The 16784-nt window shown below is 37.4% G+C and overlaps 1 protein-coding gene and 1 long non-coding RNA gene across 2 annotated transcripts; one reads left to right on the top strand and one right to left on the bottom strand.

The window, feature by feature from the left end:
* Positions 1-7175: 7175 nt before the first annotated feature.
* LOC107798353 (uncharacterized) lies at positions 7176-11119 on the top strand. The gene is made up of 2 exons (XM_075235934.1): positions 7176-7401; positions 9675-11119. Exons 1-2 carry the CDS (start codon positions 7176-7178, stop codon positions 11117-11119), a joined length of 1671 nt encoding a protein of 556 aa, XP_075092035.1.
* Positions 11120-14102: 2983 nt separating this feature from the next.
* LOC107798352 (uncharacterized) lies at positions 14103-16059 on the bottom strand. Its single transcript, XR_001650879.2, has 2 exons — positions 15815-16059; positions 14103-14653 (listed from the first exon to the last, which is right to left on the bottom strand). It is a non-coding gene; the product is annotated as an uncharacterized LOC107798352 (long non-coding RNA).
* Between the last annotated feature and the right edge of the window lie 725 nt (positions 16060-16784).

The raw sequence follows: 16784 nt of genomic DNA on the forward strand, positions 1-16784 counted from the left end.
CTCAAGGACTCATGAGAAACACCCAGGAATGGAGAAAATAGAGATGACACATATTAATACGTGGATCCTGGATCAAATAATACTGAGGCATCCTTGCCGTAAACAGAAATAATACATGTAATCACAGCATCTGAGGCCTCTGCATCTGGTCTAGCTGAAAAAGCATAGAACCGAGATGGAGCACCAACTGGCTGGCCTCCGCCTGGCTGACCTCCACCTCTAGGACTGCCCCTACCCACCTGTCCTCCGCCTCTTGGTGGTCGGACTACTGGTAGAGCAACTGGTCCGGTAAGCATAAGCTGCTGACCCTGCTATACTGGTCTACCCCGAAGCTTGGGGGAAACCTTCGCATGTGACCGGGATCCCCGCACTCGTAACAACTCTTCGGTGTGATCGGCTGCTGACTAAGTGTCTGGCCCTAGGGACCTGAATACCCACTGGGAGGACCCTGAATAACTGGTGGGCGGTAAGAACTCTCTGGTATAGCACTGAGATAAGGTCGCACTGGAGTACCCCGAGGAGGTGGTGGTGCTGGAAATAGGGGTCTGCTAGACTGCCCCCTCACGAACTGATCTCTGCACCCAGACGGAGCACCTCTAAACTCTCTAGAGTACATGAACCGCTTATCTCTCATAATCTACTCTCGGCTCCACTGACGCACACCCTCAATCCTCCGGGCTATCTCCACAACTAGTTCATAAGAAGTACCCATCTCAACCTCTCGAGCCATAGTGGCCTGAATGCCAGTATGTAAACCGGCTACAAACCTCCGCACTCTCTCCGCCTCAGTAGGGAGTATCATAAGTGCATGGCGAGATAATTCAGAAAACCTCACCTCATAATCGGTCACTGACATTTGACCCTGCTGGAGCTGCTCAAACTGAAACCGCAACTCTTCCCTCTGGGAGGGTGGAATATATCTGTCCAGGAAGATACGGGTGAACCTGTCCCAAGTCATGGGAGGAGAATCTGCTGGTCTGCCAAGAACATAAGACTGCCACCATCTACGGGCTCTGCCCTCTAGCTGAAAAGAAGCAAAGTCAACCCTATGAGATTCAAATATCCTCATGTTGTGCAGTCTATCCCTACAATGATCAATGAAGTCCTGTGGATCCTCATGTCACTCACCCCCAAAGATAGGAGGATGTAGTCTAGTCCATTGGTCCAATAGTTTCTGAGGATCGGCGGCTACAGCTGGCCTGGGCTCAGGTGTAGCAGCTGCCACTGGCTGAGCTCCACCCACGGGTAGTGCACCCTGGGTCTGATATACAGCAGCTACCTATCCATGAGCCTACGCGGTAGGGGTCTGTGCTTCCCCGCCCACCTGAGATGTGGCTGGGTCTGCCGGAAATAAATCGGCCTGAGTCATATTGTCCATGAACCGCAGCATACGACCCATGACATCCTGAAATCTCGGTACAGATGTGAAATCCACCAGAGCTGGGTCTGCCACAGGCACCTCATCCTGTTCCTCAATAATGGGGTTCTCTGCTGGACCCACTAGCGGCATAACTGGAACAGTCTTGGGACGTCCTCGCCCTCTACCACGGGCTGGAGCCCTCCCTCGGCCTCTGCCTCGGCCTCTAGCAACTGGGGGAGTAGCTCTTCCCTCGCCTGGAACCTCATTCGAGCACGTTCTCACCATCTGAGAGAGAATAAGAGAAGTATATTTAGAAATATATCAATTGCATGATTGAATATGAAGAAAGGTAATTTCCTAACACCCTATAGCCTCTTGAAGATAAGTACAGATGTCTATGTACCGATCCGCAAGACTCTATTAGGCCTGCTCATAACCTGTGAGACCTATGTGAACCTAGTGCTCTGATACCATGTTGTCACGATCTAATTTCACCTATAAGTCGTGATGGCGCCCAACACTACAGCTAAGCAAGCCAACTTAATAAATTAAGCATATATTGACAAAATTTAAAACCAAGAATATAATAAAACACCAAATTCTACCAATGTGTGTGCCAAGACCTGGTGTCACAAGTGTATGAGCATCTAGTAGATTATACAAAACCTCAAATACTGTCTGAAATAAAAATAGACAGAATAAAAAATACAAGGAGAGACACTAGTAGCTACAGAACGGCTCAGAAAGGCAGCTCACCACTATGCCCTTGGAAAATGTGGGTGTAAGACGATAGGTCCCCCACTAGTACTTGCCTCAGGTCCTGCACAAAAAGTGCAGCAAGTGTAGTATAAGTACATAAACAACGTGTACCCAGTAAGTATCAAGCCTAATCTCAAAGTGGTAGAGACGAGATGGCCGGCTTTGACACTCACTCTGGGTCAATAATAATAAAGGAAATACAACTAGAATATCTAAATCAGCATGATTCACAGAACATAATTATATAATTTCTACCCAATTCCACTATGGGTGTCAAAGTCACGGGCCCACGTGCTCAGATTCTAAAAAATTTTGGATGAAAACGTTACCCATAATCTCAAGAACTTAATTATATAATTTCTACCCAATTCCATAACTATTTTCGTGGTTAAAATCTAACTTTTATAAAAATCTAGGTTTTTCATCTAAATCTTTGATTTCTAATCGTTTTATTTGTCTTTGATGGCTTTGCAGGCCCTGCCGTAGAGCACATGTTGTGACGATTAAAGCTTGCAGTTTCAGTTTTCTCATCATAATAAAGAAGTTTTTCGGTCAAAAGATAGTTGGAGTTAGCTTGGATAATGTGTCAGCAGCCCAGCTTCTCGAGTTTCATTTTCCCGAACTCTGATCCGGAAAGTAGGCAATCGAGAATGAGCCATGATCCTTTCCTCAAAGAGCATCAAGATCCAATCTAAGGTCAACACAAGCGAGTAGGTCAAGAATCAAGATTTGACTCCACAAGACACATAGATTAGGAATTTTGTAACTCTTAGTTTCCAGACATATGTAGTTCTTTCTCTTTTCCTTTTGATGCAAGCAGCAAGTAACAATAACAGCAACAACAGCAGCAACAGTAGTCTTAAATCTAGTGTCTGGTAGTCCCAGTTACAGAATTTTCCCAGAACTACACTGACCTGATTCCTCTAAACAAGGATATGTAGGCTACCTCGGAAGCAGGGTTCGGTCACCATTTAAAAAAAATGCTTTCATTAGAGTAATAAGTGAGCAAAAATTAGCCATGGCATTCACTTTTCTTTGCACGAAAACTCTTCATGTTCTCAAGCAAAGAGGGCAGCTGTGAATACCTAATTTTTGTACTATTTTAACACCTCCTAAAGTCATTAGTGTTTTGTTGCTTTAATTTTATTTCCCAATTTTTGTGTCTTTGATTGCATATTTCCTATCATAAAAATACCAAAAAAATAGTTCTTTCTTTATTTGTGCATTTTAGGAATTAACTAACTATTAAATTGGTAAATTAATCTAGTTAATTGATCATTTGAATAAGTTACTTAATTAATTTATTTGTTTGTATAAATTTAGTTTAATAAGTAGGATTAAGAAAGAAATTGGGCGAAATTTGAGAGAGAAAGTGGCCAAAAGTGCAAGATAAGGGGCTGCCTTTGAAAGGGTCCGGAACGACGTAGTTTTGCCTCAAAACTACATCGTTTCATTAAGTGACCCAAGATCAAATCTCACCCATTGATCACCCCTTGATCTAATGGTCCATATTTGATCTCTCAAGAGGTATTTAAAACCTCAAAAATCTGAAAAATTCCCTCATTTCCCCCATAACTCTTTCTCTCTTCTCTCTCTCTCTCTCTCTCTCTCTCTCTCTCTCTCTCTCTCTTCTCTCTCTTCTCTCCGTCGCCGCCGCCGGAAATCACCCACTGGCGGCGGACCACCTCCAAACACCTCCAAATTAACACCATATAATCTCCACAACCTCCTCTTCCCATATCTCCAAACCAATTCCTTAAAAAAAAACCTCAAACTCCTTGAATTTTTGATCTAAGAAACTTTAGCCGCCACTTTTTGGTCCAAATTCTTGAAGCTCCGGCCAACACCACCCTACAACACATACATGAATGGATAGAGCTCCACGAGACCTATCTTTTACTACCCATTTCACCCCCAAAATCCCCGTCGCCGCCAGCCCGCTCCTCGCCGCCGCCACGGCTCCACCGCCTCACCACCGCCAAAATACCCCGAACCCCCATTTTAGCTATTTTTCGACTCAAAGACACTCGTTTCTTTTGGCGAGATGCTGAAACGCATTTCATTCTAGCATCTACCCGAAAGAAACATGCGTTTCGGAGTCGGGTAGTCGCCTTTTAGCATCTCCGGCGTCTTCTCGTGGCTCGAACGGCTCGAACGGTATAATCGTCATCTCTTTAATTAATTTCTGATTTTTTTATTTTTTTTATTTTTTTGTTTTGATTATTTCTTGTTAATTAGAGTTTCAAGTTAGGTTTATTTAATAAGCTATCTCTATTTAGTTTAGTGGTTTGTTAGATTCGTTATTGATTTAAACATGATCTTTAGTGTATTAGTTAAATCGTTCACTTAGTTAGTCGATTATTTAGTTGTTGTTAGTCGTCGTCCGATTGTTAACGATGCTCGTTCTGTTTTGAGCATTAGTTTGTGAATTTAGTTGTTTGTTTAGTAATTAGTTTGCACAAATCGAATTCATTCCCATCAAGTTGGTTTTAATACTTAGTTCAATTACGTTTTTCGTCTCGTCTATGCTTTGTCAGTTGATAGTTGTCCAAGTTTAATTTGTTTGAGCAAGTAGTTTGTTGTTAATGGTTAAAATCTGAAGTTTAGTTTATTTTATCACAAAATAGGGTAATAGTAGCTTACTTTTACTAGTAGGGTGGATGAAAGGATATTTTTTCTCCTTGCTTCTGACACAGCAGATTTTCAGGTTGTCCTTTCACCTTTGGGACAGACCTTGAACAGTGTTTAGCACACAAAGTTAGTCTTTTGGACAGATTTTTGGTGAACCAAAATCTGTCCAAAAAATCTAACTTTATTTGCCTATTGAAAGGGCTACTTTTCTCCTATAAAAGGGACTCTCTTACACTTAGAATGCAGAGGCCTACTCACTGAAAAGGGGGACACTCTATCTTATACTGAGGCACATCTTGGAGAGTTGCTTAAAGACATATATCTTTGAGAAAAATCAGCAGCTTAATACATATAACAAGCTGAAATTTTAGAGTTTTGTGAGGATTATTTGAGTGCAAAAACCTTGAGAAAAATAAAAAGATCCCTTAGGCAATTTGTGAAGTTGATAGCTACCAGTTTCAAGCATCTTGTTGAGTTTTCTGGGTTGTCTTAACACTTGAGTTGCTGCTGTTTCTACTGTATTTGCTGCTGAGTTTTTTGTTGTTGCACTGTTGTATTTTATTATTCCACAAATCAGGTAACTTTTAAATTCTTATATTGCAGATTCTTGATGATAATAAGAAGGATTTGATCCCGGTTTGGTTGATGGAACATATTAAATCTGATTTTGTTTCAAGATGAATGATTATTAGTGTTATCATCATGTAAATCTGTTAAAAATTAGTTAAATTATCGTTTTCTTCTTTATATATGTGATTGAAATTGCATTCTGTTAAGATTACTTAGTTTAAGGAAAAGATAAAGACTCCACTTTTAACCATGTTTGTTTAGTTTGGGCTCTTTTCCGTGAGTTACTTTCATGGTTCATGTATAATTATCTAAGAAAGACTTCTAGCTTCAAATGTTTTGATGCTTTGAATTATAATCAACATAATGTTATACTTAATATAGTTCTTCTCTTTAGCATTGAAGTATTACCGTTTTTTGTAGTTTTTATATTTAGTCGTGGTTTTTATGTTGTTAATGAGTGTAGTTTGATTAGTGCCATGATTGGTATAGATGAGTAGAAATATTATGTTAGTCCTTAAGAAATAGTTGGTTAAGAAGATAAAAGATAATAATTAGCATGTAAGTTTCTTTTATGAAAAAAAAAATAATTTTTAGTTTGGACATCAATGTAAGAAGTAATTTGGGCTTAGAAAAATACTTGTTATTTTGTGTTGTCTTGGTCATCGAGGCTCTTAAGCAACATGGGCAAATTAAGCTAAAATTTGTAGGCCCAATGACAATAGAAAGCAAGATGGACATTTTCTTTAAAACCAATAAATTATCTTTTGTTAAATAAAATAAGTAGCCCAATACCATGAAAGCTTAAGCTTACCCGAGTTTAATGTCTTGCATTAGTGAAAATTGTTTTTAATAATAATATTTTTTTCCAGTCGAACAAGTAATAAATAAAAAAGAAGCGCTTTTTAATTAATTTAAGCGATAGGCAATTTTAGGCACGTTTGAGATGTAGACCATGTGTTCATACACGGTCCTTGATCGATTTTGTTTTTAATAAAATAGTCATGTGTGTATTCCCGCTCCTTGACTTTTCAATATTAATTGTATTTAAACCATGTGTACCGACACGTTCTTTGTTTTAATTCATATAATCAAATAAGAACTTTGTGTGCTTGCACGCTCCTAGGCCAAAATTATTAATTATTAAGCAGCACTAAAAAATAGTAACTTAAGGCAAATAATACACACTTTATCCAAAAGTAATTCAAGCCAAATTTAAGTCAATAAAAGTGACCGTGCTAGAACCACGGGATTCGGGGAATGCCTTACACCTTCTTCCCGGTTAACAGAATTCCTTACCCGGACTTTATTTTCGCAAACCAATAATAATAGAGTCAAATCTTCCTTTGATTAGCGATTCAAATAAAAGGTGACTTGGAACACCAACAAAATCAATTCCAAGTGGCGACTCTGTAAATAAAATAATCCTTACTCAATTTTGTCACTTTAATTGAAAAACCCCTTTAATCCACACAATATTATTTTGCGGGTAGAAAAAGGGGTGTGATAATTTGTTGTCGTCTGTCTTTGCTGATAGTAAATTTAGGTTTAGGTTATACAGATTTTAAAACTTATTTGACCCTTTGTTTAGATTTAGGGTTAGGTTTTAAAGAGTCAAAAGCTGAATTTCCCTCAAATTGTATTTTGTTTCTATTGTTCCTTTATTTCCCTATTATTTGATATTTTAATTATGAAGATTATAATAAGCACTTAAGAGCTTGATTTTCAAAAGAGTCCTAGCTAAGTTTCTTAACACTTCTACAATGGTAACTATTTCCCCTCATCTGGGCGTCTGGTGCACACGCACCGTCTTATGGAGACACTGACCGGCCAAAATCCGGCGCGCCCTTCAGAGATAATGAAACCTCCAGTGGAGAAGACAACACATGAAGAAGGAATTCCATCAACATCGAACTATGTTGTAGCTCTGAAATCTTCGACGATTCCGGGCCCTTGTGCAAATCGCTACGGCAACCCAGAGGTCAAAGCTCGTTATTCCACACATAATGGGATGCCGACAGTCATCTTTAAAGCTTCTGACTACTATGGAGTCATGGCTGAGGAATGTAGGCTCACAATTGTAGGTAAGTTTCTAAGAACCCGACCTCAGTTAGAAAAAATACGATCTAAGTCTGCGGAGAAAATCACAGTCAAAGGTAATGCCAAGATTGGGGTGTATGATTATCATACAGTCTTTCTTGATTTCTCAAATGAAGATGACAGCAAGAGTGTGTGGTACAGAAGATCTATTGAAATCGAAGGCCAACCTATGTGGTGGAGAAACGGACACCGGATTTCAAGCCGGAGGAGGACTCACCCATAGTTCCTGTATGGGTGCTTCTCCCTGAGTTACCATTTCATTGCCACGCATGGCATTACGTTAAGCAAATAGTGTCCCCCTATTGGAGCACCTCTCTCAATGTACCTGGCCACTTATCACAAGACTAGATCAAGTATAGCGAAGGTCCGAGTCGAGGTAGATCTCACCAAACCAAAGCTTAATTTAGTTTGGGTGGGTTCAGAAGATGAATCAAATCCATTGAAAGGCTTTACTCAGAGATTAGAGTATGAGAGTATGCCTAAGTATTGTAGACATTGCAAACTCCTAGGGCACTCCATAGTGCAATGTAGAAAAATGGTGAAAAGAGAAGAAGGGGATGAAACTATGAATGGGAAAAATATAATAGAAGCTAGGGGAACTAATGCGAGACAAAATGATGGAAGTAAGGGAGGACAACAAATCATAAGTGAAAAAGAGGAATTTGATAAATAAAATGAAGAGAAGAAAAAGGATGCTACAAACAGTAAGGAATAAAACAATGAATCTAAGACTACACAGGTGGAAATAGCAAACAAGGATGAGGTGCCTGCTATGGTAACCAGGCTGAAAGGAAAAAAGAAAAAGAAGAAGGTTAAGAAAATGCCAAAAAAGAAGAGTAAAGTAGTATTTAAACCAGTTCTAGCACATGAAAGTAGCAGGAGAATAACTAAAAAGACCATTACAAGACCTCAAACACAACATAAGAGTATAAATGAAGAAAGCAAAGGGGACAGTAAGGAAATAGAGGACTTCAAGTAAAACAAAAATCTGGAAGGAACATCGAGCAATGCTGGAAGCAAAGAGGTAGTGGAAAAGAACATAGAGGAACAATTCAGTCAACCAAAAGAAGTCGCACATGTTTCAGATACAAATGAAGAAGTCAGTCAAAAGGATCAAGGAAATCAAAACCAAAAAGTTCAAATGGAGGGAAACGATCTACTAGCATTTAGCTCCGACTCCTCAAGCTTGCCTACATACATAAAAGAGCAACCAGGAATATAACTCGTAGTTGACCTAAATGCCAATGAGGTGCAGAGTAAAATTTTAAAAGCTAGAAATGAAATACAAGAATATAGTGTGCAGTCACCTGTACACAAAACTGAAGGATTGCAAGATAGATTGCATATAGAGCCACATCCTATCCTCAAAGAAGACATTACTAAGGAAAGCGACTCTACACAAATGAGAGGAAGAAGTGAAACAAGAAAAAATGGAAAGAGGAACAAAAAAAAACAAGACCTTCTTCGAGAACAAAATAAAAAGTGGGAATTCACCACAAGTTATTCATGATTAAAGCAATCTACTGGAACATCAGAGGAGTTAGGTCCAAGAAAACCATTCACAGGCTCAAACATTTAATAGACATAAACAACGCCCAGTTTGTAGCAATCTTTGAACCCTTTATTTCAAAGGATAAAATAGATGGCTACAGGAATTTCTTGGGATTTCAAGAATGCATATCTAATACCAATGGTCAGATATGATATTTCTGGAAAAACCATCTAAACACTACTATCATTGTTAATGAGGACCAACATATTACTATCAAATTTAATGAGGGTTTTGACAAGTCTAATATCTTTATTTTTGCAGTATATGCCAAATGTACATTAGCAGTCAGAAAAGATCTCTAGGATAGTCTGGAGAATATTAGCATGTCTATTAATAGCCCTTGGTGTATATGTGGTGATTTCAATGTCATAGTTGATCCGGGGGAAAAACTAGGAGGCAAACCTCATAAGATATATAGAAGCTTGGAGTTTGTTAATTGCCTTAACAACTGTGGTGTCACAGATTTAGGATTCACTGGCCCAAAATACACTTGGTGTAATAACATAAGGCCTAGAAAGTGAATATGGAAAAGGCTTGATAGAATTTGTATTAATGATCTTTGGGCTCAGAAGTTCCAGAATAATATTGTAAGGCACTTGGTCAGAACTGGCTCAGACCATCGACCTCTCCTTATGAAGAGCTATGATAGCGACCACAACAACATTAATTACTTCAAGTTTTTGAATTGTTGGATAAAAATTCCAGGATTCTTTGATATTGTTAAGGAGGTTTGGGATTCTCCTATCCATGAAAACTCTATGTGGAGACTCCAGTCCAAATTAAAAGCACTTAGCAGGAGGCTAAGCCAATGGTCCAAGCAGGACATATGGGACATACACCAACAGGTCATGATATGGGAAGAGAAGATCCAGGTATTGGAGGAATTAGACATTGATAATAACACAAACCATGGAAGGGGTGACGCTAACAAAATTCATGTTGAATATGTTAAGTGGCTAGGTTTACAAGAGGCCCTTCTAAAGCAGAAGACTCAGGTAAAATGGTTTGAAGATGGAGACACAAACACCAGTTATTTTTATAGTATTTTAAGAGCAAAAAGAAGAAGGCTTCATCTCCACAGAATAAATAATCATACGGGGAAATGGATCCAGAAGGAGGATAAGATTAAAAAAGTTGCTATCAAATATTTTGAAGCTCTCTTCAATCTCCCCAAACCCGTTCTTAACAGCTCTATTCTAGATTGTATCCCTAGTTGTGTGTCTAAGGAAGACAATATCAATCTTATTGTCCTTCCAACAGAAGATGAGATTAAAAATACAATTTTTAGCTTGAGTGCAGAGAGCTCTGCTGGTCCAGATGGCTATAATGGAACTTTTTTTCAATCTTGTTGGGATATTATTAAATATGATATCATTGCTTTTGTTATGAAATTCTTTCGGGGAAAACCTCTCACCAAGTTCTTTTCCCACTCATATTTGGTTCTAATTCCAAAAGTTGATACTCCCTCCAGTTTCTCAGAATTTAGACCCATCAGTCTCACAAACTTTACCAACAAAGTTATATCTAAAATTCTGGCTTTGAGGCTTAATCCTCTCCTCCCTAGCTTGATCTCCGAGAACCAAAGTGGGTTTGTCAAAGATAGGTTGATTACAGAGAACGTGCAACTGGCCCAGGAGATTATTCACTCTATTTCTCAACCAAATACGGGTGGCAATGTTGTGATCAAATTGGACATGGACAAGACATATGATAGAATGTCCTCGCATTTTGTAACTTCTGTATTACAAAAATTTGGCTTCTCAGAAGATTGGGTTGATATGATTCTGAGGCTCATTTCTAATAGTTGGTATTCTATCATTGTTAATGGAATAAGAACTAGCTTCTTTACATCCTCACAGGGTTTGAAACAGGGAGGCCCTTTATCCCCATCCTTATTTATTATAGCTGCTGAAGTACTATCAAGATCTCTAAATATGCTTCACAGTTATGATAACTTTATTCCTTTCTCTATGTCACTTAATGGTCCACTAATTAACCATTTGGCTTATGCAGATGATATTGTAATTTTTAGCAGTGGGAGTCACAGATCCATCAAGCTAATAATGCATCAAATTAAGAAGTATGAACAAAGTTCAGGACAAATGGTCAATAAAGAAAAATGTTTCTTTCTAACTGCACCAAAGACATGAGCTACAAGAATTAACAGAATTAGAGACTGCACATACGTCATGGATAAAGACTTCTCGTTTACATAATTGGGGTGCCCAATTTATGTAGGGAGAAAGAAAATAGAATACTTTGAAAATATGGCTCAGAAAGTTATTAAGAAGCTGGAAGGGTAGAATGTTGTCTCATGGAGGTGGTTCTGATAAAACATGTCCTCCAAGCATTACCGACCTACACTCTGAGTGCTTTATCTCCGCCAAAGGGAACTTTTAAACTTCTAGAGAAACACTTCTCCAATTTCTTCTGGGGCTCCACCGGGGATCAAAAGAAATATCATTGGAGTTCATGGAGAAATCTATACTATCCTACAGATGAAGGAGGGGTAGGGGTGAGGAGTATGCAGGAACTCAGTGAGGCATTGGCTACTAAAAGATGGTGGAGATTCCGATCAATACAATCACTATGGGCGACCTTTGTGAAGCACAAGTACTGTACTAGAGCTCATCCTACCTCTAAGGTATGGGTTTCAGGAAATTCCCATTTGTGGAAGAGTTTGACACAAGTAAGAACAAAGGCCGAAAGTTTTATGGTTTGGCAAGTGAACTTCGGCACATGTAGCTTCTGGTGGGATAATTGGACGGGCAAAGATCCTTTAGCAGCGGCGGTCCCTCAAACTACCAAAAGCACGAAGACTTGGGTCAAGCACTTCATGGTTAGTGGAAAATGGAATCTTGAAAAGTTCTAGAAACTCTTCCAGATCACCTGGTAAAGCACATTGAAACTATTGACATTGGAAGACAAGACCTTAAAGACCAAGTCTATTGGGATCTTACAGACAATGGAAAATACAACAATAAATCGGCATGGCAGCAGATTAGAAGTTGCAATCCTAAAAATCATTTTCTTCACAAAGTTTGTCACAATTCAATCCCTTTCAAGTTCTCTTTCCTTACATGGAGACTATAGCAGGGAAAGTTACCCATTGATGAAGTTACCACTAAGTTTGGAAATCAAGCAGTTTCAAGATGTAATTGTTGCAGAAATCGAGACGCAGAATCTATGCTACATGTGTTTGTGAAAGGTGAAGCGGCTAATTTCATTTGGATGCTATTTGGTGGTCCATTGGGGATCAAATATCATCAAGGCACTATCAGGAGTTTGATAAACTCGTGGTGGCAACATAAGACCGTTAATGATGTTCATAAACTTATTGTTCAAATTCTCCCGGTTATTATTTGCTGGGAAATTTAGAAACAAAGATGCGATTGCAAGTTTGGTGATAAGAAAAACTTTAATTTATTCAAAATGGTTCAAACAATTAGCTGGATGATTCAAACTGCCTTGGCTAAGGCATTTCCTACATGTAAGTTGACATTACCCCGGATCTCCTTTTGTGAAGAAATGATCAAATTGAAGCCTATTCCTCGGCGTACAACTGTTTGCTCGAATCTTTCTGAACATGGGTCTATAAAGTTGAACACAAATGATCACTAGCAGGAATGATAAGGGAGATCTCATAATGGCATTCTCTTTCCCCATTCTATGCAACAATAATATGATTGCAGAAGCACAAGCTACCAAGTTTGGGTCTGATTGGTGCATCAGGAATGGCTACAGAGAGTTCATCCTGGAACTAGACTCCTAAACTGTTACTCATATGATCACTAGTAAGAGAGCGAACAATTATAAAATAAACAAGATCATTGATGAAATCTTACAAATATTGAACCATATTAATGTCAAAACTCGCCACTGTTTTAGGGAAGCAAACAAAGTAGCCGATCAATTAGCCAAAATTGGTTCTACTAGTGATGTTGGCTCCTTTTATTACTCATTTCAGCAACTTCCTACAGGTGTCAAAGGCCCATATCATCTGGACAAAAGCTAATTGCCATGCATAAGACTTAAACATGACAGGGCAAATTTCTTTGTAAGTTGACTTTTTTTGGATTAGAGCAGAGCATAATAAGTCCTCTTTACTGCTCCTTTTTTGAAGGATAAGAACCTTATCCTTGTGTTGTATTATTGAGGTAAGGTCAAGCCCCCCTCTTGTACTCTATTTCAGATAATATAACACCCCCAATCAACCTGGAAAATGTTTTTTAAAAAAAAGATTATAATCAAACTTAGATACCACACACTAAAAATGTGGGATTTGGCTCACCTCCTGTACAGAATCTTTCTATTTCCATCAATGCACATTTAATTTAATGACACTTGTTATTTTTCGGATCTAAGGGCCAAGATTTATTTAGAGTAAATCTTGGTTAAACTAAATATTCTTAGTTTAACCAAGATTTACTCTAAATAAACCTTGGCCCTTAGATCCGAAAAATGACAAGTGTCATTAAATTAAATGTGTATTGATGGAAATGGAGAGATTATGTACAGGAGGTGATCCAAATCTAAAAATGTGATGATTTAAGGATGAAGTACGTATCAATAGAATTATTTATATGTAGTTCCTTCGCTTAGATAAGTACTTAATCGTTCGAATATAGAGGAGATAGGTATCAATAGACTCTAGGGTGGTTGTTGAGTTGTAATTAATTAATTCGATCTTCAAAACTTTGTAGTAAATACAATTTTTGGTTCTTCGCGTAGATTTTTTCACTTCTCTAAGATCAAATTAATTTCGATTTCCAGGAGGTAATAGGGAAGATCAAACAGTTCCAAACAGTAGGCAACTTCCCAAACGAAAGGTCTAAACCCTAAACAATATAGTTACGATATGGAATTCAGAGCTTATAGAAACACACTTTTTCTTAATATTAATTCTGCCTTATGGTGGCAAATATCTTCATACACTAAATCTGAAACTTGAGTTAGCCATACATTTAAATAACAAACAAGACTTGCGCAATGAAAAGTTTTCAGTTTTAGTCATTTTTTATACTAAATGTATAAGATAATTTTCAGTTTAAATAGTCCTTTTTACATTTGAGCAGATTTCATAAAATAAATAAATAAACAAATATAACAATAAGATATATCCAAGAAAGAATCTCTGGAAATATTATAAGGAAAAATCATATTAATCCAAAACATATGTCTTTACAATACTTCTTTGATGCATTTGAATAAAAAGGGAAGAACACAGTCACCATATGTCACGACCCAATTTAGGCTATGACCGGCACTAAGGGGTAGGTTCCCAAAGCAAGCCTTAACATGAATTTACAAAAAATCGGGGAGAGTTTTCCCTGTATTTAAGAAAATTCAAAAATTTTCTATTCTCAAAATCAACAATAGATATAACCAATATCAACCCAACAAAACGCAATCATCCCCAGGCCACCATTTTTAACATAATAATACTAAAACCATCTCTAAAGTACGAGAAGGACATCTAATACTAGTCACAAGTCTTTAATATTACGAGAATACTCATGAGACTAATAAAAATGACTAACAGAGTGACTCTACGAGTTTTTGAAAGAAAAGTAAGATAGAAAACAAATAACTTCTAGCCCACGCGAAGCAATGCGGGGCTCACCAGAATTTGTCACCTCGAGCGCTCTAGTTATCAAAATCCTCACCAACATCACCTGCAGTTTCTGTAAAAAAAAATAGTAAGGAGTGAGACGCTAGCTTAGTGAGTAATAAAACTTAAGAACAACCGTTTTTAGTGGGGACAAGTCAGAAAACATGCTTGTATAATAATCAGAAAATATCATGAAATAAATGCTCTTTTCCGAATCGGTAACAAACATCAATCTTGTCTGTTTTCATGTAAGCAGGAACCTATTAACAATTTAATAATAAACTCTGTGAATATTGTCATATCAAATATTATGTTTGGGAGGTTTCTAAGAAAGGATTATGTAATCTGTTGGATCCCTTCGTAAAAAGTGTCGAATATAACTGTAGGTCCCTACTCGAGGAAAAACTATAATTCTATGCTAGTTTTACCTTCCCACTAGCAAGGGCTATAATCGTAATATGTGATCTGTATATACAAGGTGCACCAGGTATAACGAACCCGTCGTTAGCTACGGAATCATTCATAGTCTCCTGCCATTTATTCTTTTCCTTGTAACCAGTAAATATTCATAAGAAAGCATTTTAAAATAGTGCATGGCATTTCAATTCTTATCAAATCATGTATTTTCATTTTGATAATATTAAATATTATCTCAAGCAACGGTAAAACATATTCAGTAACCATGAGAACATACAAATTAACTGTAATCATCTCAAATAAATATAGCGGTATCATATCAAGAAAAAGACTTGTTCCGCATGCAAATTCAAAACAGTCAGTAATATGTTCATATTAAAATCATGTGTAAATCATGCAAGTTATGAAAACACAAATTGCGGTAAGGTTACTACTCACGGTACTCGTGTCTAAATACCAAGCGTGTCAACTCGAGCAGTCTATACGACTTCTTCGATCAATCTATTGTATCACAAAGACTAGTCTAAGTAACTTCGTGAAGTACCAACATACTCGGGTTCTATTAATTCCTCTTGGTTCCATTCGCAATAACCTTAGTTAGGCCACCCATGACCTTATCTAACACCTCTCCGCAATTCTTTCTTCCCTAGTTCATGGAACGTTCATCAATTAATTAAATTTATCATAATAAAATAATTTATATATAATACTCATTTTAATTAAATACCAACATTAATCCTAGTATCACAATTTAACTCAAGTCAATGATCATATATTTAATATTAATATTTAAGTAAAACTAATAATACACTGTTACCTCTTTCTTTTATTCACTGCGTGAATTTTGCTGTGTACATGTACACTAAATCGAGGTTTTATTCCTCTTCTTGTTCCCTTGTAAAACTTGTTGCTAGAAGGACCCTATTCCCTTTTAATTTCCTTGCAATGCTTTCTGAATATGATAGTAAATATTTCTGTTGCAGAGTTTTTTTTTTGGCTTCTTCTCAGTTTTCCTTCTTTCAGATTCCTCATATTTGGAGATAAAGTTCTCCACTACCCTAGTTCATTCCTTTTATCCAGCTGAGCAACGGCCCATTCATTGCTCTTTATTATTATTTTTAATTGATTTTACTAAATGACCATTATGTCCTCATTTAAATTATGGGGGTATTACACTATATGTCAATAAAAGCACATCTAAAAAGCTAATCATTAGAGGTTCATTGCACTTCCACAAAGTAGATCACTGCCCCTGATGACGCGTCAACAAGTTCAAAGAGAAGAACACTCCCTTTTTAAGATTATCGTCGACAACATATCACACCTCATTATAAGAAATTTTGACTAGAAAGAAATGTACCAACTATATAACCAAGTTACAAATTTTAAAATATAATCATAACCTCTAATTATTTTAGTAGTTCTGTCATAAATTTCACTATAGTTTTATTCAATTTCTACTTTGGAATCTCGAGCTGTTGTAGGGGTCCTGCAAGTTGCAAATGCATACCTTGACACGCTAACAAGTAAAATAGTCAGAAATAAGTTAAAGAAATCTTTCTTTTTTCCTTTCTCACAAATAAAATTTTCTTCTAGTCGTGGTACATCTTATTGAAATCCTGTACAGTGTATCTAGAGTGGTGAGCTCCTTAATATTCAAGAATAACTCGTCTTAACCCATCTATATTTAGTATACATAACAAGATACCTAATCGAAAAATATACCATCACCATCAATAGTCATATCCTTGCTTTATGTGCTCTACTAGTGAAGCCTTAGCTTTAGC

Source organism: Nicotiana tabacum, chromosome 17 (genome assembly GCF_000715075.1).
Source record: "Nicotiana tabacum cultivar K326 chromosome 17, ASM71507v2, whole genome shotgun sequence".
NCBI lineage: Eukaryota > Viridiplantae > Streptophyta > Magnoliopsida > Solanales > Solanaceae > Nicotiana > Nicotiana tabacum.